Below are 27,604 nucleotides of genomic sequence, written 5' to 3'. Positions count from 1 at the left end.
TTTCTAGACTGAGGAACCCTCGTTTAGTTAATTATTGCTCATATGAAAGAAGATTCATATCTTTTATCACCTTTATTGTCTTTTTCTGAATATTTCAGTTTTGTTGGATTCTTTTTGTGAAAGGAGCAGAACTGCACACATGGCAAACCGTGAACTTTTGTGGTAATATAATGATGTGCTCTGCTTTGCTGTCTTTTCTAATAACTTGTAAATTTTGTTTTTGTCTTTTTGACTACTACAGATCTTGAACTGACTATTCCAGAAATTCCTATTTCGTAGACCCAAAATTTCACTCCTGAATAGAAGTGGCCAATCCAGAACCTATGATTTTAAATTTGAAGTTAAGGGTTGATTTGTCTTTTTTTTTTTTTTTTTTTTTTAATTTATTTGCTTCTATTTTATTATTATTCTTTGTCCTCCAGGTGTATTACATTAAATTTATTCACTTTAAAATTGTAGAAATACAGTTATTAGGAATTCTGAGTGGGTTAAACGGTACTCAAATCTTGCGTATTACAAATTATAACATCACCTTTAATATATACACAAAAGCTATGTGGCAATGCAGAAAGATCACTATAAGAGTAGTAAGATTTGTGCTATTAACAATCATGGACTTTTCAGAGTGAAGGATGACTTCATCTGTCATTTATCTCTAACTTGAGTATTGTAGTCCATGGGGAAGTTGGTAAAATTTCTTGTATCTGGAAAGTTTGATTCTCTTATTAAACTGCAGAGCAAACTCTAAACTGAGGAGACTATGCATTGCTGTGGAAGACTGGGTATTTCATTATTTTCTGTTCTAACACAAATTCTATATATTATAGCTGAAGAAATTAAAGGACTTAAAAAAATATATTTCAATTTAATTACAGCTAGCTGCCTGAACCAGCAAGACTATGAGGTGTCCTCCAGGGGCTATGAATGAGAAAACGTGGATACTATGAGTCACACTGATGTCCAATGAAATTCTAGGCAAAAATGGATAAAATCCAGTTTACATTATTTAAGCGTTAGCACAATTCATAATTTTAAGCTGTCTGTTGTGCCCTGAAAACCTCTGGCACATTTCAGATTACAGTACACATCATATTTGGTTCTGCCCAAATTCCTGGATATGGTGAGCATAAAATATCCATATATCAATACCATGAAAGAGGAAAAACAGGCAGGGAGTGAAAAAAAAGAAAAATGAGAAAGGAAAAGATAAAGTAGAAAGAGATACAGAAAGGTAAAAAGAGCCCTCATCATAAATTAATTGAACTAGTTTCAGGGAGAAGTAATGGGACTAAAAGTGTAAAAATTTGGCATACGAAAACTAGCAATACAGACAAAGTCCCTAGGTTTATAGCAAACACTAGTTTTTACATTAGGAAGCATTTGTTTACAGAGAGGTTGGTCGTCACTGGAACAGGTTTCCTGAGAGATGGTTAATGCCTCAAGCCTGTCAGTGTTTAAGAGGCATTTGGACAATGCCCTTAATAATATGCTTTAACATTTAGTCAGCCATGGATGGGTCAGGCAGTTGACTAGGTGATCACTGTAGGTCCCTTCCAATAGAAATATTGATTCTATTCTATTCTATTCTATTGGTAATACAAAGAAAACCATGGGATTTATTAATTTGTACATTAAATAGTAAACTTAAAATATACTAATATTTTAATATTAAATATTTATATTATAATTTTATAGTTATATTTAATATATATTTAATATAAATATATTAAATAAAATATAAAATTATATATAATATATATTTATATTATAATTTTATATTTATATCTAATGTAAATATTTATATTGGTGCATAAATAGTAAACTTAAAATATCTTAAATGTAGTAATCCTAATATTCATGTGTTCTCTTAGGATGTGAAAGTAAATGCTATAATGAATATATGCTGTATCACAAATGTACAGTTAAGAAAGCTAAACCAAATATAAAAATTTTTTTGTTTACTAAGCCTATGGACTAAACACAATTATGTTCTTTTACCACTTAAGATACAGGAAAGTTAAAAGAATGAAAATGTGAAAGCAAAAAGACAGCTATGTTCCTTGATAATGTTTTCAGAAAACATAAACTGAAGACGGTCCAGGTTAATAATTCTATGTGAATGTTTGCACATAGATTAGGCATCAACCACAAACTATTCCACAATCATAAAAGCAAAAGCAAATGTATGCAAGGAAAAGACTGGTAAGATACAAAGGGGCTAAAATTGTATGTATCAATATATTTTGGGGACTTCAAATATCTTTCATGATCTCTGAATAAGCTGCTGTCAGTGTGACAAATCTGGATTAATGTAACAACAAATGAAGGGATGAGGCCTGAAGTTTTTCCTCCTAAACAATAATGAATGGTTCATATGCTTTCTTTCATTTAGGCAGATTACATTTTCAGAAATTGTCATATCAGCTTCCTATGTCTGGTGGAACAAGCATTTTTCTCATCTTTCATGAAAATGAGGTATAGAAGTTCCTTAATATGTTTGTTTTTCAAAGCTATATTTGCTATTATTTTCTAATAAAACGACAGTATCCATCATATTCATTTTTATAAATGTGAATGATTATTGTATTAAGAAACTATGGAAATATCTTTGAAACAGCAGAAGAATAATAAATACCTGACTGGAAAATAAAGAAAAATACTGAGATCAGCTAATATGAATTCAGTCTCAGAGAAATGTTACAGAAAAGATTTGAAATTAAATCTTCTGTTCTTTTCAATTTGTCACAAATTCTCATTCTAGAACCTTCCTAGCATATATATATATAGATCTTTTAAACTAATTAGTTTCTACTGATCTATATCCTCCAAGGACATATTCCTTTGACCACAGAAATTCAGTAAGAGGGAGTCAATATCATGCACATAATTATCTCATATTGAAGGTTTACTCCTCAGAAACACTTGCCTCTATCTAGAATTTGACAAGAAAAAGCTTCTTTTAGAAAAACAAGTTCACTAAACAGGCATTAATATTATGGTCAGCTTAAACCAATGTATACTTCTATCTATAGTATCAGTGCTTTGGCTGAGGGCTTAAGATGCTGGGTTGTCAAAAGTCTCATTAAAGCGGTATGAGACACAGGCAGAACAGAGAGAGACACATGCAAAACCAGCAAGGACATTTGTGTTCCTTGATGGCAGTATTTTAAAAAGAGCTCGCTATACATGGTTGAGGTTAATCGCTTGATATAAATGGTTGCAAATACATCACAGATGAAATAAATTATACTTGAAAATATTCTTAAACTTTGATATTGGCTGCTTTTTTTTTTTTTTTTTTTTTTTTAAACAGGAAAATGGCCAGCTCTCAAAGTCTGCTATTTTCAGTCAAAATAGCAGCCTCTTAAAGTTTTATCAGGAAGTGCATTAAAATGTGTACTACTCTGAAATATTTGTTGAACTGTATTATAATCTAGGATATACTACCTTCAGGTCTACTCTCATGAATTTAAATATCAAGATTCTATTCTCTTCCCTCATTGATGGTGAGTGTTTTCACACTGACTGTAATGGTATTATGTAAAATACAGCATTTCTAGGTTTTTTCACATTTAAAATTAATGAGCTAGGGTCAGTACAAGAATAGTAGAATAATCACTGGATTTTTTACTGTATTTCTTAATCTAAATTGAGCACCAAGAAAACTGAATCTATGGTTAGAATACAATTTATTTTCAAATTTTTTCCTCCCCTAGTGTGTAGAGGAAAACAGAATTCTCAGAAGCTATTTAAGCTATTATTTTTAATAAATTTCCAAAGAGTGTATTCTTATAATCTTGACACCCACTATATCAATGTAAGAGCTCAGAAATATCAGATTATCAAGAAATTAAACCCAAGCATTTTGTACGCTATATATGATAAATATTTGTGTGTATGTATGTTCTGGTACTGGTTATTATGCAATTAATGTTACTAAATAAGAATACTAAGTGTGCTAATAAGCAGCGGTATTAAGTATATTTCATAACACTAGGTTAATTTATATTTCATAATATTAAGATTCTGAATATAACCTTTCTGTGAATTTTTTCCCTTTGAAATTCTCAGCACACTGCTCAGCAGATTAAAAAGCAAAGATCTGAAGACAAATCATGTTCATAGTTTAGGCAGGATGTTCTCTTCTCTTGCAAAATAATTTTAACGTACATTTAGGACTACTGAACCAAACAGGGTACTCTGTCAACAATTAATTTAATAGAATAGAGGCACAAGAAAGCTGAGAAATCAAAATATCTCTTTCTCCTACACAAATTTAAGGTAATATATTAAGTTACCTTTACTTTCTAATGCTTAATGGAATTAATGGAATTGATGACAAGGTTTTTTATTACAAGCTTATTGTAGCAGCAAGGATCAAAGTCCAACAATCATATTTGGTGACTTCCTATCAGACAGCTACTTCTTTATTCTGATGTTCTAATCTGTGCCTTGGATCTTAAAGCAAATATTTACCTCCATGGGATCTTCCAATTGAGTTGCCAGGTGTTACAAATAAAGAAATAATAATCATGGAGCATTTTCTTGTCCCAAAATTCTGAGATTTCATTCACCAACCACAAATAAAGGTTGAATCGCTTTTTCTTTCTGATTAGAATTCATCACAGAAATTAATAACAAAACAAAACAAATAAAACTTTAAAAGCAGACAGAAACCTCATTTCCCTCAAATAAAATAAAATATTACGCAATGGCTAAATCATAAAAAACTTTTTTTGTCAAAAAAACCCTAAATATCTAAAAAAGTGACAGTATAAGTAAAAAAAAAAAAATCTTATGGAGTAAAACATATTATTCCAAGGCCTATTCTCAACTGCAAAGGTATGGAAAAAATAATTTTTAGAAAAATATTAATTCTTCCCTCCTACCCACTTATTTTAGGATGTGAGCTGACTTGTGCTAAACTCTGTATTTCTTAATGTCCTAATGGCTAAACCCTGTGAGTGAGGGGAAAAAAAAAAGCAAGGTTGAAATTAAAGCTACTGTTTAAAAACCAAAAGTAATATAAAGCTGTTTCATAATGTCTAAATTTCAATAACTGGCTTCAATTATTGAAATTTAGACATTATGAAACAGCTTCCTCTCCACAGTTATCTTATTATATCAAAATAATCAATATGTTTTTATTAAATCAGGATGCACTTGATCAGGAAATTCAGTTAATAAGGATGTTTCCCTGGAAACCATATTATGTTCAGCTTGCTCTTCCATGGCTATGACATACTTCATTAACAGAGAAGTGTATCTAACATTAAATTAAGATTTCAGGGTTTTGTAACACATAGATATTCACAGAGCTGTTACTTCTCAAAAGACCCATGTCAGAGCAATCCTTCTTACAAACCTTCCAGAATTGCTAGAACTTCTCAGACTGAGAATTTTAGTAACTTTGTGTCATCATGCTTCTCATTTTTCCTAGTTAAAACCACCACCAAGTTCTTTCTCAGCTGCATTTCTAAATTATTTTCAACACAATGCTACAGAAAGCAGGCATGCTTCCACTCAGTGAAGCACGTTCATTTTGAGATCTGGATTGAAAAGTATTCAAGTACTACCAAAAGGAAAGTCAAGTCTACTGAGCACAAAAGGAGAAGTTTGGTACTGCTACACCGATTGACAGCGGGTACACCACGGGACTGCACCCTTATTGCTGCCTGCCTTGCTGTCACCCTTGGCTGGCTCGCTCCCTCCCATCCTCCCTTAGCATCTCTCCTTTTGCTGCTTATTGATACACCTCCCCCAGACCCTCTTTTATCCCATCATTTTGCAGCAATGATCCTGGTGAGAGTATTAGAGATTTGATAAGCTGGTTTGAAAGATATTGAGTTAAATCTCAGATATTCTACATAAATGATCATCTGAGAGATGGGATGAGTCCCAGTCTCCCCTGTTGGACGTGTGGCATCTAGGATGAAATTCAGCAACTACTAGGGAAAAAGAGGACACCATCTGCCTGAGAAGGAAAAAAAACACCCTCACCTCTCCTGCATTCCATTCTTGGAAGAGACTACAAGATAAAGGAAGAGCTAGAGAACTGTCTCACCAGAACTTTCATAGTATTCTCATTTTTCTGGCACAGAACATGCCCTGGTTATTACAGTAGAGCTTCCTACCTAGTGAAAAATGTGAGATATGACAATATTCACTCAGTCAGGGTGAATTAAATCTCAAATTCCACCACCTTAGTATGTGCCTCAGACACAGGAATTACCCAAAAGGGGAGATGAGGAAACGCCACAGCATTCCTACCATTAAAAAGAAAAACTTGGATATTTCCTGCAGGACAGGTGTCAGGGCGATAAAACTGAACAAAGTGAGAAAGTAAGGATTCTCTGCATGCCAAAGTAAGATACTAAGCACATGAAAAAATGTTTATCTTCTTTTTTCCAAGTGATAGTTCCTGCCAAAAGGGGTACAGAATCATTCAAAATTATGCTTTATGTGGTCTCTATCTGCCCATGTCTATTTATTGTGATTTTGAATCTTGAATATCCCTTTAACAACACATAATTGTTCTACACCCTGAATAATATTGAGTTGAATATCTGAACACATTAATTTTATCATAGACAGAAAACAACTTCCACTTGTCTAAAAATTTTCCCAATATTTACATGCATTCTCCCTGTAGTAAACCCTAAAGAGTACTGTGCCCTCAGAAACTTACATTCCAATGTTATGCAGAACACAGGATTAGCCGCATGTTAATAGCATTAATAATCATAACAAAAGAACAAAAAGCTTAAAATATTTTAAATGAACGGTGAATAAATGAAATGTGGATTTTTATGGCACTTTTTTTTTTTTTAACAAACCCCATGAGTCTCCTTCTTGATCCAAAATATATCTGAAGTCACTTGACAACCCTGAGCCAGAGAAACACATTACCATATGAAACAAAAATCTGAAGAAGGAATGACCTAAAGTTTCCATATTGAATGGTTTTCAGAAGAGGTATTTGATTAGCCATCATTGTCCTTTTATGAGTCTTCTTCCATGCAAAGATTTGTTACAGCTGTTTATTGATGATCATAGTAATGGAGCTACCAGGGAAGAATAAAGGCTCCTGAAATGTAAGGTCATGATTGTTCTTTGTACAGGGTAAAATGAAAAGCAAATAAAGGGTTTGTATGAATTCCTGGAAAGTATAAAAAAAGTGGTTTAAAGCTTTCTTTAAAATAAGTTCTCAGCCCACTTTCAAAGTCTTACTATGCTTATGCTGCTCTAGCTGTTAGGAAACACAGTGCATCATTGGACAAAACTACAATTAGAAAAATCTTTTATCTGTCTAAAGCTGGAAGGAGAAGTCATTACTCCTACATCATTGTACTGGTATATGAATGGAAGTCCTTCAGTTGCCTAACATGGTGAAAGGAACAAATTATTTGTCGCTTTGTATTTTCTGTCTATAAGAGAACTGCAATAAAAGCCTGTAAATACTACTGTAACTGCAGATTTCGACTTAATTGTTATTCGCATTAAAACTGTATATACCCATTTTAAGAAATATCAGTTAGGCTATTTATGCTCCACTGCAAACACGAAGAAAAAAAAAGTCCCCACAAACTGCTACTTTTGTTTTTTTACAAACCCAATAATTTCTGAGCTACTTCTATTGGATACAAACTCTCTTGTTATAAAGACTAGATGTTTAATAATGTTTAAACTTCATATCCTTGTTTTAAAACATTTGAACCTACGTGATAAACAAAACAGTGAGCCAATTACAATTTTGTTTCATCTTAAGAGACTGTCGAAATGCTTTGTTTTCAAAAAAATTATGCAGACTTCCTTAAGAGAGCTGAACATCAGCTCTGACATGATCAGCAATTGTCATTTACATTATTCATAGGTAAATTGATCTTGGAGACCATGTGTTTCAGGACAACTCGGTAATGATTGTAAATAGTTTTCTTATTTCTTTTTCCAAGAACAGCCTGATGTCAAATTATTTCCACTTAAATTAGAGTTTACAGGCTGAAACAAAAGTATACTGAGCTAATATTAACAGCATACCAAATGGATCGACGTCTGTATGAATGTATTTGGTCTTGCATCAATTAATTCAGGATTCTGCCTGAACGAATATATCCATGTCTACTCTGGGATTAAAATGATGTTGTATACAAAAAAGATCTTTGGTTTAGTCTATAGGTATTGGATAGACATCAGCCGTTACTAAAAACATAAATGAAATTGATGGCAGATAATTTAAGTTATAATCTCACTAAGAAGTTTTAAATCAGGAATAATAGGGTTTCACTTAAATTGTGATTTTATATTATTATGTATCTTGTTAAAAACTATCTAAAAAGAATGAATGCTGCTTTTCATGATCTCAGTAATAAAGCCTTTTAACTAACTATTTTCCAGAAATGACAGAAGTTTGTGAAGGTTTCTTAATTAAAAGTCCATAAGATTCAGAAATGAAACAGCATAACAAAGCTGTTGCCTGTTTTCTGGAAGGCACAATAGATTTTGCTCAAATCGATTTGATTTTCTGATGCAGAATCCTAATTTTCAATTTAGATTAAAACATTCCAGATGATTCTCAAACCTCACTATATTAAATTGTATCCTAAATAATTTTATCTACTTAGTGTTGAAATGTATAGTAGGAAAATCATACTGAAAATTCTGAAAATAAATATAATATGGACAGAGAAAACTCAGACTTAGCACTTACTGCAAGGAAGTATGACGTTACAAGTAATTTTGAGTTAGCCAGTTACCAATTAGACTTCACAAACAGGCATTTTTTTCAGAGGTCATGTACGTTTTTCACCTTTATGGTGATTATCTACCAGGCATTACAAGGAGATTCAAATTAATTATTTGACTCCCTGACATATACCCAAGAACAAAAGTGTACATGCAATCACTCTTTGTGGGGCTCAAAAAAAAATGCATGAGTAGGCTTTCCATGACAAGAGATACAACACCAAAAATTCTCAAACTCTGCCTGTCTACTTTCCCTTGTATATCAAACTAAAATATGTTGTCTTCCTTTTTTATGACCTCTTTCATAGACAAAGCCACACAGCCCTGAAAACACATACGTAATACTTCATGTATTATAAAAAAGAAAGATTACTAATAATTAATTATTTTCTTCTCCAAGAAAGAAAACATTTTCTATGAAAGAAAAGAACGTTCAAATTAACAGTTTCTGAGTTTTGGGCTGATCTCTTCAGAATCAAAACCTTTTTATAAAACATGGTGGTTTTTTTCCTGCAGAAAATATATACCAGTTCTTTATATACTTTCTTACTTCTCCTATTTCAGCTGAAAATTTACAGCTTATTTTGCAGCCAGTTTCTCCAATCTTAAACACCCTTACTGCATAGTTTTTGTATGAAGGTGCTTACATGCTTGAATAAAAGCATCTCAGAATCAAGAATTCTCCAATCCTATAGGTTAGTTTTAAAAATAATTTTCTTCCTTGGTCCAAGGCAAAAATGACAGATAATTATGATATTAACTACAGAAAGGTACTGGGGAATGAAATTAAAGTATATTTCAATTCTTTAAATTTCAATTTAAATTTTGCTTTCACAGCATGAAGTGAATTTCCTGCTCAACATCTGTACTTGAACATATTTAAGTAAGAAATAGCTATGTCTCTCTTGACAATGCAAGATATTAATTTAAATGCCTGCATCAGAGCTTCGAATGTTCTCTACTAATAATATTAACTATTCTCAAATAAAATGAGCAAGATATTTCGGTAATCAGTAATATTTTCTAACAAGGAAAAATACACAACATTTTTTTTTAATACATGCCAAATTACTTATTTGTTACAAAAAATACTGAGACAACAGGAATGAGAACAGCCGCATCTTTGCACTGTTTACGTGAAAAAACTGAAAGTATTTTTGGCTATTGATTAAGCATGCATTACTACCATGTTTAAGAATTACATTCAGAGAACAATATAGTAAAAAAAAAACACCTTTAAAATTTAGATTAAAATTTAGAACAGTGCCTAGAAAAATACATCAGAAATTATATATTAATTTGAAAATTAGTCCAGTTTTATACATAAACAATTCTGTATAACAGAAGGTACAACTTCAGGAATTTACTACAAATATATTTTACCACTTCTTTTAATTCTTAAATTAATGTATTTTGAAAGGAAAAACAAAATATATTTGAGTCATAACTTTTTTTTTTTTTTTTTTACTAATTTTTGTACGTTAAGCATGATACACCAATTTTCTACATTTTGTACTAAGGAATTACCAACAGTGTCATTCTTTATCCAGATCCTGATTTGCAAATAGATTTTAACTAATGTAGATTAAAACACTTAAATGTTCCCTCACTCTCTTGAGTCTTTTAAAAAATACAGAAGTAGTTGTCTTTTCTGGAATACTAAATGTAGACATCACAAAGTCACAAACTGATCATGTATGGAGCTAAAGATTAAGCTCCATTTCTAAATCCCATTTTATCCAACTGAACCATAGCAATATTACTTTTTTTAGACATTTTTGCTTTGCTAGAAATTGAATGATGAGCTAAATCCAACATAATCATCTGCTTTACTCACTTGACTGTTTTTTAATTAGGGGCCTTAAATTGAAATTAAAAAAAAAAAAAAAAAGCTTACGTCTAATTTATCTTTTGAGCTTTTACTTGTTTTATAACAACCATTTTAATATAGTGTGCTAGAAATAAAATAATTAATATATTTGCAATTCATAATTTCTCAGTTGAGCATGTCTCATTTTGTTTTCTACCATTTTCTTTCAGCTCATTGAACATTCTAGATCTGTTTGGAATATTTTTTTCTTATTCATGTTTAATTAATGATTTCAGTAAGCCTGTTTTAGCTCAGAGATTATTTCTAGGCATTTTTCTGTAGTAACACAAATATTCAGTATATAAAATCCAATATTTGTGTTGCTCAGGGACTAAATTACTCATCATGTGTGAGTTAGTCAAGCCAGCTGCTCAACCAACGCACAAATCCCTCAGATTTCCTTTTTCTCAGTGAAGGGTTATTTTCTCCTCAGCAGTAAGATGCAGCAGACTTAAGATCTTTAAGAAACTCTAGACCAGTTCTTTCTTGAAACATACAGCTAATAATTTCTATTACAAATCTCTTGCATTAAGATTTACTGCTTAGACATACAGATTTTCATTAGTCTGTGATCTGAGTATGCATGCAGGTGATAACATATTGCAAGGAGATCAACCACATAGCAACAATAGTGAACGGTCTTGGACTGGAATTTTGGGAAGAAATCTAATTGTGTTTTCTATCTAACAACTGAACTCTGACATCTACTAAGCTGGTATTTTTTGATGATTACAGTCACTGGCAAAGGAAACATGTTCAGTGTTTAATTGATTTGTAATTCTGACTTTTTTGCCACATATTAAAAATAATTTCAGATTCAGAACTAATTTTAAACCGGCTTTCTACCTTTCAGTTATAATCCCGAGCCTTCCCTAACCCTTCCCCACATCAGGGTACAAAACCCAAACCAAAACGAAAAGAATATAGCGTGGTTGAAGTTCGTTTTCCTTCAATTATCATTAGATTACCAAACTAAAAATATTAGACAAACAAATAATCACACACACACATTCTCTGAGATTTTACATTTGATATAAAAAAGAAGAAACTGGATTTTCTTCCCCCACTCTCTTGAATAAACTAAGTTATGGGATTGTAATATTCATTGGTAGCATCTGTGGTAAGTAATTAAACTGTGGTGTTTAAAGCACTTTCACAACATTAACACTTCCCCAAAGCTTATGACTTAATGAGCCCATTTATTAAAATCTTCAATATTATTTTCTATAAGTGGTCCCTTGTTATCTTCTATCACAGTGTTCAAACTTTAATTTTAACTTTATTTGTAAATATGCCCACACTTTTCTGGCACACATACTGACCTCTGCTGGACTACTAGTACTACTGGGTCTATCTTTGAAACTGGTACTGATCTGACCAATTATCACCCTAATGTGTTACTGATTCATATGTTATTCTGTTTGGAAAAACAGTAATTTTTTTTACACACACACACACACACACACACCCAGATTCTCCCTCTAGTGATATCTTTTCATAAAGATTTTCTCAATCTATGTATTTTACATGATGGCTGAAATAAGGGGTGCAAAATCTGATGCAAGCTTTCTACACACTTAAAAAAATTGATGAGGTGCTCTACATTTAACCTTATCACACTAGGCTCACTCTCCAGTAAATGGAGAAAAAGTCTTTATTTCAAGGTAAGTCCCTTCTCAAAGTAAATACTTACGTTAGATATTTACTTTCTAGATATCTAAATTTAGGTTAGATGAAACCCTTTTACAGTACCTTGTTTCTTCTCTAATCGAGGAAAAAAATAATATCATGAGACTCATTCATACTTTGAAATAATGTTAAAATACTACATAATAAATAAGAAAAGTTCTAGAGGTGAAATTGCACTCATAAGGAATACGAACAAAAAAAAAATCACGTTAAAGAAAGAAAAAACAATGCCCCAACACTAGAAGCAATAAAAGACTGTGCTATTACAAAATATTGTTATTGTCTGGTCTCCTTTGGTTCAAAGGCAGATGTTTTTATTTGAAGCTCTTCTGATTCAATTTTTTTTTTTTTTTTTTTTCCTTCTGGAAGTGATAAATCATATAGTAGATTAGGTAAAAGAATGAGAGATGCCAACAAATGTTACACAGATGTTATTCAGTCAATAACAGGTAACAGCCTACATTTGAAAATTACTGGGTTTATTTTATTTTTAACTGTAGTTACGTGTTAACTGTAGTTAACTCTAGTCTACCAAAATATGTGTAATTTTCATAAAACTCCTATAAGAGAGTAAGTACAAACAAATGGAATACAAAAGAAGCATCTTTTCCCTAAATAACGTTCTCCTGTTTCAAATACAATCTCCATGTCTTAGAAACAGGCAAAATGGATGGATAAGAAAACCTCACACAGAAAGACAACTGTCTATTTAAACACCTTTTCCATGTAGTATATTTCAAGGATAAATATTACAAATGTCTAATATGAAGAATTCTTCTAGTACATACGTAGTGTCTGAAATGTTGATGGCTCAACTAGAACTAGAGAAGAAAAGGTTTCTGATTATGTGTTTTTCTATAATGCATAATCAGTTTAAGGGAGAACGAAGGATGCAGTAAAACAGCACTACACTGCAAAAATAGGGACGTAACATTAGGAAAGGGAAGTCCAACCTATCTCTTAGATGTCTCATTACCATTTTTCCAGGAAGACCATTCAAAATACTCCATTGTACCAGTCTAAGCATTTGTAATCCCTTTTCCTTCCTTCTTTAGTGAAAAGGCACATATTTCAAGTGATGTCAAGAGCAATAATGATTTCTGCTTTTAAAAATGCCTGTTGCTAACACTTGCTGAGAGTAGTGATTGATCTTTGCCCTTGCTACTTTCAACGAGTTACGTTTGCATGACCTCTGGAGGCATGATCTATGGAACACCAACAACTAGCTGAAAAACTTGCCATATAGAAGGATAGTTTAATCTTTGTTAGGGTTAACTCTCACACTGTTACTGTCCTGATAAGCTGGTTACTCTAAAGCTAGCTTAGATACTTCTACACTAAATTACAGAAATCTTTACTGATCTGGATAATGGGGCAGAGTATACCCTCAATAAATTTGCTGATGACACCAAACTGGGAGAAGTGGCTGACAGTGATGAGAGGGTTGTTCTGCTATCCAGAAGAACCTTAACAGGCTGGAGAAAGGGGCTGACAGGAACCTCATGAAGTTCAACAAGGACAACTGCAAAGTCCTGCAGCTAGGGAGGAACAACCTCAAACATCAGTATATGCTGAGGGCCACCCAGCTGGAAATCGACTTGGCAGAAAATGACCTGGCATCCTGGTGAACACTAAGTCAAGCATCTTGTTCTTACGAGGAAAAGCTGAGAGAGCTGGGACAGTTCAGCATAGAGAAGAGAGGGTTCTTATCAATCTGGCTCTTCTCAGTGGTGCCCAGTGACAGGATCAGAGGCAATGGGCACAAACTGAAATAACGGGGTTCCACCTAAACATCAGGAAACATTTTTTTTTACTGTGAGAGTCACTGAACACTGGCACAGGTTGCCCAGGGATGTTGCGGACTCTCCCTACTTGGAGATATTCAGAAGCTGTCTGGACGTGGTCCTGGGCAACTGGCTCTAGATGGCCCTGCTTGAGCACAGGGGTTGGATCAGATGACCTCCAGAGGCCCATTCCTACCTCAACCATTCTGTGATTCTGTGATAAGTAGAGCGTAAGAACAGTTTTCATTAAATAGATATGGAAGTGTTATACGTTATAACAATGTAAACTTAGATATCTGAGTGTGACACAGACAGTCAAGGTTTCAAGGTAATTAAGTGTGCAATTTAAGCTGTGTTTTCCAGGGACTGTACAGCTGTTCTCCAGATAGTTACTAAATAGCTCCTGAGCAGGCAGGATGAAACTTATCCACTGACAGATTTTAATGTCTTTCTGGTTTGGGGGTTTTTGTGGCCCACACTGAAAGGTCTTGCTACCCTGTAGATCACAACAGAACTGTTAAGTCTGCAGGAAGTTTGTTTTTATCTTATGACAAAACATCTCTCTCCAATTTCATTGTTGGCCTCATTAATCAAAATAGAGCCCACTACTACATGATAAATTCCACAAAATCATTTCAAAATCCAGTAGCACTGGATTTTTGCTATTATTGCCACTCAAGAGCAAAGTACATTACTGGAGAATGAAACAACAGTTATATGTATGACAACTATATGTAACATATACATTATATACAGTGTAGTTTGAATCTAATGGTAATTGTCATGCTTGTAGATTAAAACATAGCCAGGACAGGTCTAAGGGAAACAGGTATGTGAGAAAGTATTCAAAATCAGTATCTAAAAGTGGTTAGCAACTTGCACTCTTCTTAGGAACATAAACTACACTGGCAGACTTTTAATAGTGCTTAGTACCTATCCATTTTCATTAAAACTGCTATGAACAGCTGGGTGTTAAGCATGTTGGCAAGTCTCAGCATATCAAGCAGATGCTGAAATTTATGCAAATTTTCATTGCTGAGATCCATGCAAGTTATTATGATGTTTATCTCTATGATTAAAAAATCACTGTAGACAGAGTTTGAACTGGAAAATTACATGAGGTACACCACTGTTATTTGATCCAATCCCATTGCATTTATTTTTAATAGTTTTGTTGAATATACAGGATTTTCAGATGTGAGTTATAATATCCTGACATCCTAATCAGTTAAAATTTCTTGAAACAACTTTAAAAATATGTTGCCAAAGAGGATGACTGAATAGGCACACACACTGAGCAATTTATGCAACAATCTGATATAATCTACAATCTGACAGTCACTAAGACAGAAGAAGATAGAAAGGTACCAAATAATGACTGTAAATAATATGTCCTTGTAACAAGAAGCAAAACAAGCCTTCTCAAAACTAAAGACATCATTTTATGCAAATAAAACGGTATTACACATTTAACTGTGCACTGAAAATGGTGCTGTTTTGAAGATCAAGGAAAGATATATTCTTATTTATATGACTAGAAGTTATAATTATCTTGGACAGTTAATATAATCTACATATCAATAAAGATGTGTTTTCACATGGACACTATACATTCTAATGGGGACATTCATGAGAAAAAAAGGTTTCACAAATAACTGCATAGATTGAGCAACAGAAGTAGAATATTTTTTATTCTAAAAACATTGTTCTTAACCTTTAGCAATGCAGAATTAAACAAAAAGAGAGGCAAAGTTTTTATTTTCTAGTCATATTCATTCCCCAATAATTTAATGACCATGTGCAAAGGTGATTTACCCAGCGAAGATCCACTCTTCCACTAAATAAATTTACCCTAAGATATTTAGTAGTAAGCCATAAGGTCAGTATATGAGACACTGAATAAGAAGTCACATAAGTTGCCTGTGTATAGGATAAAGTAATAGTATTATAGCATTATGTTGCCACAACTTTTTATCTGAACAGCATTTCACGACAGCTTCAAAGCACTGATGATACTTTACCAATATTTACTAAACTTTACTGATAGAAAACCATATTTGGAAATGAATGTCACACATAACTGTGTTGAATGGTTATAATTTTCACTGTTTACAAATTTTCACACTGTCACTTAGCTACACAAGAAATGCCAGCGATATTGACAGGACTTTTGGACAATTCCAAATTTAGCTATAAGACAAAATAAGATCCCTTTGGATCATGTCTGCACACTGCATTGAACTATGACATTTTTCTTCAATAAAATATCAGCTGACAAGACATGTCCACAGTCAGAGAAGTTATTACAAAAAAAGAAAAAAGTTAGATTTACTGTATGATCTATATAAAAAAAGTAGAGAAATGACAGCATATTCTGCCTGTACTGACTCTAATTAGCTAATTGTTGTTTCAAAGGCAAGTGAAATTTCAGGCACAAATTTCTCCTACATTAATAAGCTAATAAAGGAATATGGATATCATCCTAGAAGCTTTCCTGAAACCTCCTTTTTTATGGACTGAAAAGTTATTAATTCTTAATGTAATTAAGTTATTTTTATTTACTTGAAGTTAAAATAAAAATTACATTAAAAATTATTAATTAGAATTGTTGTCAAACTTCTTCACATTCCAGAATTTATTATTCTGATCGAGGTTGACATTCAGATCGGTGATTAATTCACTTGCATAAACCCAAGCATTTAGCACCATTTGAAAACATGATGTCTAAGAATCCACACAGAGCTGGTAAATATGGCACTAGATTTATAAGGGAACACTTGCGGAAAATCTCTGGGAGCCAGGCAGCATAATAATCTATGGCACCTCTCAAATCAGCCCATAGGTTTGTTCCTCTGTGCTGGGAACTGCATTAGACCTTCACTGCCTACAGTGGAAGGTCAGGAATCTAATTGATGTGGAGAAGCCTACACAGGCAGGTGAATAAGAAACTGTTATCTTCAGTCCTCTAACAGTATCACAGATTCATCAAGGTTGGAAAGGACCTTGAAGATCATCCAGTCCAACCATTAACCTAACACTGACAGTTCCCAACTACACCATATCCCTCAGCGCTATGTCAACCCGACCCTTGAACACCTCCAGGGATGGGGACTCCACCACTGCCCTGGGCAGCCCATTCCAGTGCCTAACAACCCGTTCTGTAAAGAAATACTTCCTAATATCCAGTCAGATGCAAGTTATTATCTCATGGCATCCAATTAATTTAGAAATGATTGAAAGAATTCACAAAGTGTTATAGAGGATGATTGAATATACACTCATACTTGGCATTTACCCCATATCAGAAGATGACAACCACTCTAAAAAACCTAAAGCTCTAGTCAGGTGTGAATTCGTGTCAGCTGCACTTCTTTAGTTATGTTAGAGATGGCTAGAGAACTGAAAAAGGTTATCACTTCATATTATCAATCGTATCGCTCTGCAGCAGAGAGTTAGAGATTGACTGACACAGAGTGATAAAAGGATCCTTCAGTTGTTTCAGCTAGCTCAATATATATTGAAAAGGTCAGAACTCGATGAACCTCAGTCTGACTACTGCCTGGTTAATTTTGTTTCTTAGCAGTACAGAAAAATACCTCTTTGCCAAATGCCAGCTGAGCTGTTGAAGGAATTTACAACTTTGCCCCACAAAGTCAGTTATCCAGGATAGGATTTAAAGCATTTCTACTAGATTATTATATGCAAATTCATATACACTTTTAAAATCACACATGGTCAGATGCAGTGTGTGCATTCGGAGGAGATTTAGAGTATTAGCATTTACTACAGATTCCCTACAACATCTCGTTATAAATAAGAACAGAACCCAGGTGGATCCGTTCCTTTCTCTCCAGGGACTTACAAGGTATTTAAGTACTTCACTTTCTAAGGACTGGATTGTTTCTGCCCCTGGGCAAGAAACGTAATTTAGATGCCTATATTATTTTCACTGAATCTGAGCCACAGTGCATTTAATACTCAAAGACTATGCATTATCCTGATATGATCTGCAAGCCTTTGAAAATGGTATTATTAAAAGTTTTGACGAAAGGCAATAATACCTATGCTTTACCCTACGCTATTTTTTAGCTTTTGTAGTTAACCAATGATCTACTACTACAGTTGCAAAAACCATCCATTATAAACAGCACACTAGTGGAATACAAGCTATCTTTAAGTTAACCATTTCTGCCAGTAAATATTTATGCTCTTTTTATCATGCAGGTCTTTGCTGGGAAACATTCAAGCTTAACATCCTCATTCGTTACTACTCATGCTATTCTAGGCACTCAGTATCATGTGCTAACTCCTAACTCTTGCTTGTAAATTCCTTCAGCAGCTCAACTGTTATCATCATCTTCTCACTCTTAAGAAACACCATAAAAATAATGCTTTGCCCAATAGAAGACGCATACATTCTTGGCTCATGTTGTAGCCTCAGCTTTAACGCTACACTGGGTACAATCAGCAAACAAGCTTTTCATCTTACTAAATGTGATTACGTCACTACTAAACAAAATAGGGCTAAGCAGAGGCTCAAACATGCTGATGAATTGCGCTGAATGTTTCCAGGTACAGCTTGAGTCAGGGAACAGGAGATACAAGCATAGAGAAAAAAACACTGTGTTTTGGGAAAGAGGAAGGAAAGGTAAGGAGAATTCAGTGACATAAATATAAACTCTTCTATGCTGTTTGTCTTCAGGGCCAGAAGTTAATGATTTAGCTTCAACCGCAGACAAGGCTAGGCTTTTGCCTATATAGAATTAGCGAAGATTCAGATCAACTGTTTTGCTTCCTGAGCTGTGGGGATGGTAATCACTATATCATGTGTCACAGGGAAGGTAAACTTTAGATGATGGGTCAGGATAGTCATCAGGGAACTAGGTGAGAATACCTTTAGCTATTCTAGCCAGACCTTAATGAGTATATCTTTCCACAAGTATAAATTATTACCTTTAACTAAAAGGTTCACAAGAACATTCTACTATAAAAGAATTAAATAAATGTATATATGTATGTGCATGTGCATGTCTATGTGTACATATATCCATGCACCAATACATGCTGGAAAGCAGCATGGCAAAAGAGGAGCCAGCAGTGTGCTCTTGCTCCAAAGAAGGCTAACAGTGTTCTGGGCTGCATTAGACAAAGTACTGTCAGTAGGTCAAGGGAAGTGATCCTTTCCCTCTACTCAGCACTGGTGAGGCCAAATCTGCAGTGCTGTGTCCAGTTCTAGCTTTCTCAGTACAAGAGAGACATAGCCATACTGCAGAGAATTCAGGGAAGGATCACGACGCTGATGAAGGGACTGGAGCATCTCTCCTATGAGGAAAGGCTGAGAGAGCTGTCGAAAAGAACATATCCACAAACCATCTGCAGTGATTTTGCTTTTTTACATGTACTAATTTTGTCTGACTTTTAAAAATATTAAAATAGTTTTACTTAAATTTTATTTAAAAATACTGCTAAAAATTGAGGGCAACCGTGGTACCTTTTAGCTACAAAAAGTAACTTCTGTAGAGTTTTTGAACAACCGACAAAATGTCAGCTTAATGATATTGTTTAACTTGTTTGTTAACTTACTCTTAGTGAAGAATGCTATTGAAAAACACAGAAAAATATTTATTATAAACTTGTAAATGCACAATTAAAGTACATAATCTAAAATACTTCGCATTAAAAAGTTTTAAGGATCCCACCAAATTTTTACTCTCCCTGAATCCTTTAAGAGTGAAAATGGACAGAAATTAATACACATTTTCTGTACAGAGCAACACAAAATATTTGGAATGCCTAGTGAAACGAAGTAACTAAATTTTACCTATCATAACATGAAATAGTTTCTTACATTGGTCAAGCCACCAATCTTTAAGGAAGACTTGAATGAAGAAATACAAACAAGTTTAGTTGAGCAGATGGTTTCGGGCAAATTGAAGGAGTAAAATTAAAGTTCTATGGCAACATTGCAGGTTCTATTATTTCAGTTTCATACTTTCCTTTTAATATGTTAATACTGATTGGCTTCTCCAAAATTCTTCTATTGAATTTTGAATTACATTGTTTGATATCCTATTACTCAAATCTGACTACATTGCCAACATAATTACCGCACCTTGAAAGTTAAATGAGGTATCATAAAATCTCAGGCTACAAATTTAAGACTTCATTTTAAGAGGATCTCAGTACAATCTTTCCAATCTGTTAATAATTGCAGTCTATGATTTAATCTTTTTTAGTGAATTTAAAAATAAGGAACCAAACCCTTTTTTTCCTCAAAGGTCCAATGATTAGCTTTTAATTTTGACCTGGCTTCTCTCCAGAGAGCTCTTCAGTTAATTTTCAGTGCAATGAAAATGACAGTGTTTTTTCTGATTCATACTTCAGTATAAACCATAGCATGAAAAAATTCACCTTTTGATAATAAAAAGTAAATTTTCACCTCCAGCTCTCAATAATTTTCTGCTGAAACTTTGTTATATCTTAATTTTTATTTGGAAACAATTTTGAAGAACATTATTGGCATTTTATCAAATATTTATATGATGTAGTACTCAATTATAGAGAAGCACCAGTAGATAAGGCTTACTTTTCAGATTAAATTGAATAAAAACCACAGAGAATTCCCAGAAATATATCAGTCTAAACCCATTTTTGAAACTCTTTACAGTTTTGAAACTGTTATTATTTTTATTCATATACTCTACCCAAGTGTTCTCTCTAAAATTTGAGCTTGAATCTGAAGAAAGAAGTTTTATGAGAAATTTTCTAGAAGATACACAATGAAATTAAGTTTGAGGTTAACACAACTCTTTTAGGAGTTTATAGCTGGGTGTCAATGATGTTAGATACCAATGATACCTGTTTACATCTCTGATGCTCATCTAGCATGGGCAGTGGAAATCTAGGATTTAATTAATTTGCTAAACATGGGATATAGTGGTACTTCAGATAACTGAAGGCATCCAGGATATTCTCATGAGGATGATGTATAACAAAGTGGACACAATTAATTTGCATAAATGAGGGACTTCGGTGCTCTTGGGGCATTAACCATTAGGGGTTAGGGCCACAGAGACACCAGAGGAAACCCAGAACCAGGTACTGTGGAGTGTGGATGTAGCTACTCAACTATACAGGAAATTGCCTTTAACACTATGGATAAAGAGCTACAACACGCAGCTTGGCAATGTGGAGATCTGGTGTCTGATGTCTCTCTCTGTTTTTATTTTGCAGTTTCATATACCCAATATGAAGGAACCTCAGGATGTCATTTGAGGATTCCAGTATTTTCACTTGATTTTAAGCAGATTTGATCTTGCTATTTTTTTCTCAATTTTGTACAAGCAAGTAATTCTGTAAGATTAATATCCAGAATAACAACTAGGATTCACAACCAAAAGTATTTGCCATTGTCATATTATTTTTGCCTTTTTTTTCTTTCATGGTCTGAAGGAAATAAATTTTACAAACGCATACAGAGAAGAAATAGCTCAATGTATCAGTGACTCCTTTGTTCATTCCTTGGGCCCTCAGCTCAGGGTTTTATTTCTAAGTAACAGTAAGTATGCTTAAATGAACACAAAGAGATTTAGATATGTGAGAACATTGTCTCTGTCTTCCTATGTAGAAATAACTCCTGTAATCATTGATATGATCTGATATTATTGCTATAACAATTATGAAATGATCTAAAAGTCACCATCAAAAACCAAGACTAACATGGCAGCTGGTTCTGACCTTACTCATCGCTGCCTAATTCTCAGTGTTGTGAAATTCCCCATAAGCAGTCCTTTTCGTGCCCAATGTGGGGTGTCAAAAATGGCTGTGATGGGTTGACCCTGGACAGCAGCCAAACACTCTCTCACTCACTCCCCTCTTCTGTGGGATGGAGAGAAAATAAAAGGAAAGTGAGAAGACTCCGGGATCAAGGTAAAGAGAGCTTAATAGGGAAAACAAAACTTCTGCACACAAGCAAAGCAACAAGAGGAACTGATTCATTACTTCCCATTGTCAGGAAGATGTCCAGCCACACCCTGGTAAACAGTGCCTCCATACATGTAACAGTTGCTTGGGAAGACAAATGGCATTAACCACAATCATCATCCCCCTTTCTCCTCCTTTTCCCAAGATTTTTATTGCTGAGCACCATGTCATACACTATGGAATATCCCTTTGGTCACTTCGGGTCAGCAGTCTTGTCTGTGTCTCCTCTCGACCTCTTGCCACGGCTGACCTACTAGCTTTTGGAGGGTTAGTGGGGTAGGGAAGAGAGAAAGCCTTGATGCTGCGTAATCACTGCTCAGTAATAGCCAAAATGTTGGTGTGTTGCCAACACTGAGCCACATGTGCTCAGCACCATTACAGGCTGCCATGAAGAAAGTTAACTCCACCCCAGCCAGACCCAGTACAGCTAAAGGAGAATGATTATCTGGAGGTACTAGACAGAAGAAAAATTACTATTCCTTTCTGGAAAGAAAAAAAAAAAAAAAAAAAAAAAAAAAGGAAACTGAAGCCTGAAACACAAAATCATAGAAGCATTCATAGGAAGGGAGCTCCAAAGGACCTCCACTGGTCAACTAGTTCAACCTCTTGCTCAGATCAGGGCTAGTGCCAACACTGAATTTGGTGATCATCTTGTCTATCTAATTCAAGAAAACTTTCAATAAAGATTGTTTAGCCTCAGAAAAAACTTGCTGCAGTAGTTCACTGCTTTCCAAGTGACTTCCCCCGCTGCCAATGTCAAGCCTGAACTGTCCATGCTACAATTTGTGTTGTTTGCCCCTTCTTACATTTTGTGGTGCTCCCAAGAAGAATTTGGTTCCATGATCTTCCCTTCAGGAGATCTTAAGTTGCAATTCTGTCACTGCTTAGCATCCTCATCACCAGACTAAACAAACCAACTCCCTCAGCCTGTCCTCTCCCAACTGACATACCATTTTGGTAGCCCATCACTGGACATTCTCCAGTTTCTTCCTATGCTTTTTGAACTGTGGAGGGCAAAACTGGAAATACTATTCCAGGTACAGCCTTAGCAGCACCACATATTATGGGAATAACAACTTTATATGGCCTGCTGACAGAATTTTTCCTGATGTAGACCAATAAGCAGTTTTCCTCATTCATGCTGTTGGCTCATACTCAGTCCGCTATCTGTCATAATACCCAGCATTATTTTCGGAGAATATTTACTATTCTGGCTGTCCTTCTTAGCATGTTATGACATCTGAGGTTACTCCTCCCCAGTTTCACAACTCTGCACTTCTTGGGTATCTGTTGACCGAATCCTTAAATTTATTGGGGTCACTCTGGACGAAGGGCTGCCATTCATTTTTTTCTAAATCTGAACAGTTTTACTTTTGAACACATGAAGTATTCAGCAGTTGCAGATTATAATCACAATAACAGTGTTGTTGTTGTTGTTGTTATTATTGAAATAAAATAAGAACTTAAAAAATACCTGAGGTGGTAGCAGTGGTAATCTGATATAAGCAAGTAGCATACTCAGGTCATTGCATCGCCTCTGCATGTCATACTTCACCCACATCATTAAGGCATGGAAAATGGTCTCTTCATCAGGAACATTCACATCATCACTAGCAAGAAGTTTATGGAGTTCTTCAGCTGGTAGAAGTAAAAATTCTTGATTTCTTATAACTTCCATTATATTCTCCTGAGAAGAAGAAAGTATTTCAGATTCAGTAATGCTGGAAAAAAACAAAAGCGGCTATTAAAGCTAATAAACCCATAGGATTAAGTCAGTATCTGCCATACCCAGCCCTCTTACAGCTCAAGAGAAAAACAAACCAAAGATGACTAGAATTAAATAGCTATAGTTGTAATTAATACATGAATATATTCATAAAACAATATGAAGATTATACGGTAATATTGTAATTAAAATTGTCAGAATTAGTAAAGGCTAGGGCAGATGTGCATATTGCTTGAAATTTTTATAAACTCAGTTGTAAAGGAGCACATTCAATATATTGTAAACCTTTACATGTACATACTTTTTACTGTATTTTTTCACTATCATCTGTTCTGTTTCTTAAATAACTTGTCGGTCATATAGTTATATTATCAATATCCTGGTGATGTCTGTCTATATATATGACAAGGCTGAGAGGAAGATCAACACTATGAACTTAGCATTACTTCTTGAACTTGTTAAGAATAGAGTGTTAACATCCAGCTAACATGCAAAATGTATACAGCAATTAAAACCTCACAGTATTACAATTTTTAATACATGTGGGGACAATTATAAAAAACTAAATAGAAACTATAAAAACTTATAAACTAAACAAAAATATTTAATTTAGATGACTGAATCCTAAGGAATTAATTAAGTGCTCTCTGAACTACCTACCCTACATTAAGGACACAACAGAAGCACAGTTCTGCAGAGTATCTTTCTACAAGTATTTTTTTTTTAGGCTACTTGATCTCTCTGGAGAAACTGCAAATGTGTATTCATATTCTTGATTCACAGACAACTGTAAGAAGAAAGTGAAGTAGGTATACACTGGAGGCACAATAGCCTCCTCCTGGAAAAAAAGTCTAATTTTTGACATAAACCAAAAATGTAAAATTTATTTGAGGGAGAAGTTACAATATCTGATAGATAAAATATAATAATGTATTTCATAGTGATATTTTGGATAGGGATATGGTGTAGAGAACAGTCGGTGTAAGGTTAATGGTTGGACTAGATGATATTTAAGGTCTTTTCCAACCTAGATGATTCCGTGATTCTGTGATAAGACTTCACGAGACTAAGATGAGAAGCAAGGAAGGAATAATAAAACAGTCAAGGACTTAAGTGTAAGAACATCAAAACTGAGGGAAGTGGATAATTCCACTGCTACACCCACTCAATTCAGTTTTTAGCATATTAAAATTCAAATTAATGCTGTTTATAATTGCTTGTTTGGGTCTGGGCCAGGGGAAAGACTTCCTGGGCATCAGGAATTTAAATAGAAGTAACACAGTATTTACTGAGATAATATACGTAATACAAAAAAAAGAAATGGTGGAAGACTTAAAACATCAGAATTATACTCTAGCTCTAGGAAGTCACATGTTGTCTTCATCTTGCCCCATGCAACACAAAGAAATTATTATTTTAATTCTCCAACATCATATTTATTAAGTTACTGCTTAGAAGAATCTATTAAAAATAACTGCATATTATTTTAAATAACGTAGCAGAGATGAATAATAGACATGACAAAATTATGACAGCCAGCAGTTCATTGAAATGTGTAATACAATTCACATCAAATACATATGTGCAAATACAATAAATCAGCTAAAGCTTAAAGTGATGCTTATTCTTATGAATGTGAATTCTCTTACATGTAAAACTTAACTTTCAATGAGCAGTTTCTTAAAACTCTACATACACATCCAAAACAGCATGCTGACACAACAGAAAATCAAAGGTATATATATGGACTGGTCTGTATTAAACATGCTGTTATCTTTACATAACTGATAAATAGATCAAGACATGACTCAGTTCTTTTTCTAAATTGCTTGATTAAATGTCAATAGGTACCTAAAAACCTAGATTTTTATGGCCTAAGGTTTTAATCTGTTGACTCTGAATAAAGTTTAAATTGTGTGGCTAGAACTTTATAGAATAGCTTGGAAATGTAAGGGAACTAGTTTGCAGGCACTTAACCACAAGTTGGCTTAATTAATTTTAATTAAAAAGTCATAAAACTAAAAAAATTTAATCTCACTTCTCAATAAAATGATTTATAAGCCAAAGTTTAATTAAGACTGATTCAACTGACATTAAATCCCATTATGAAAAAAATATAACTCTAGTTTGTAATAGGAACCAACATCAAACTTTGCAATAGCATATTAATCCAAAGACCCAATATTATTGAGAAGCATTGAGATGGTGGAATACATTCTATGAACTCACAGAACTTAATTAATTTTGAATAACACTCAGAGCAGGGGCTCTAAATTCAGAGTAATAATTTTAGGTTTGATTAAGATTTTTTATAACTTTTAATTGTCTTTTCATTTGGATATATGCTTAAGGAGAACTTATTCCAGCCTCTCTACTGATTTACCATTGACCGAAAGAAGAATTTAACAAAGTTTTCAGATAAAACATATGAGCTCAAATCTGTTCTTCTAAACATCTGGACTTAATTACCCTAGTTTTACAATTACTTAGGGCCGAGTATATTAGAAAATGCTATTTGATAAAAATTCTTTATGTAACTTCTGTATATATACATTTATATAGTGTATTTATGTATATTTTATATATAAAAAACAGCAATAAAATCCAAATTCTTGATCTTCAGAGCTAAAAACTCTCTCCTATTCAGCATTTCCTAAATTGACTACTGAATGTTTAGAACTTCCAACATCACATTTTAATTTCTTGAGATTCATTTCATTTGGAGCAGCAAAACATATTTCAATGACTTGCTGTTTTATCGTAACAGAAATAATTTATTATCTGTTTATCATGGAAAACTATCTACCCTTCTTTTAAAATATAATTGATCTTCATTTTTGCACTTTAGGCAACAGGATACGAAAGATGTCTGCAATCCTCTGATTAAAATTTTCTGGATAAATGAAATAAATTTGTAATTCTCCTGAAATTAAGGTGAAATTTAGGAATTGAGCTACTCAGTCCTGCTCTAGTGAAGTGCTTTCAGGAATGCTTAAGTCTTCATGGGCTGAGAAACCTTAATTTTGAGAATAAGGGTACTCAGTATTTAAGCACATCCAGGGTTATGTGACAGGTCTATGAGTTTTCAGGACCTGTAATTTCTGACTCTGCTACTTAAGAAGCTTTATAGATCCCATCTTCACTGTTTCATAAGTCTTATAAGATCAGCTGGGATGTGACTAATGCCTCTCCTGCATGGGTCATTCACTTAGCCTTTCCCTTCAGCAAGAACTGTAACATTTTAATTAAGTAGATTAGTGTAGTTTTGCTTTTAAATTAAAAAAAGATAAAGTAGAAAGTATGAAAGCCTCTGAAGCCACTTGGAGAAAGCTATGTCTTACTTGGTTGCCCTTCCACTTTCTCAAAATGATCATGCAATAAACACTGCTGTGGGGTAACAGCACGTCCATGGCGGAGCTGTTTCACTTAAATCTTTTCAGCAGCACACAGGATTAGAATCAAATGACCATTAAGTATTAGCATACTAGAGTCATGTAAACAAAACATATACCTATTTAAAGGTAGATAAGCAAGTACCTGAGTATCTGAGTCTAACAGATTCTGCATCATAGGAACAGAAATGCTCTAATGTAATTAAACTATTACCAAACAGAATGTAATAAAAATGAGTTCTGCTATATATATCCTTAGAATGATGTTATCAATACAAATTAATTTGATTTTTTTTTTTTTAAATGAAGACTTGTAATGATCATTATTCCATATGGAATCAAATTATCTTGCAAAAGCTAGTTCTCATTGATGTTTATGTCATTGATTCACTAATCAGCATGTATTGGTTTTATGGAA

General features: G+C 33.8%; 1 protein-coding gene across 2 annotated transcripts in view; it reads right to left on the bottom strand.

Annotated features, from left to right (window-relative positions):
* KLHL1 (kelch like family member 1) overlaps positions 1-27,604 on the bottom strand; it is a 257,373-nt gene that overhangs the window by 88,453 nt on the left and 141,316 nt on the right. For both annotated transcript variants that reach the window (XM_074931125.1, XM_074931133.1), the window contains one exon: positions 23,543-23,755. In XM_074931125.1, the coding sequence (XP_074787226.1) occupies positions 23,543-23,755 (213 nt within the window). The remainder of the gene's footprint in view (positions 1-23,542; positions 23,756-27,604) is intronic.

This window comes from Athene noctua, chromosome 1 (assembly GCF_965140245.1).
Source record: "Athene noctua chromosome 1, bAthNoc1.hap1.1, whole genome shotgun sequence".
NCBI lineage: Eukaryota > Metazoa > Chordata > Aves > Strigiformes > Strigidae > Athene > Athene noctua.
Note: the sequence above shows the minus strand (reverse complement) of the source record. Positions and strands in the feature narration are given on the sequence as shown.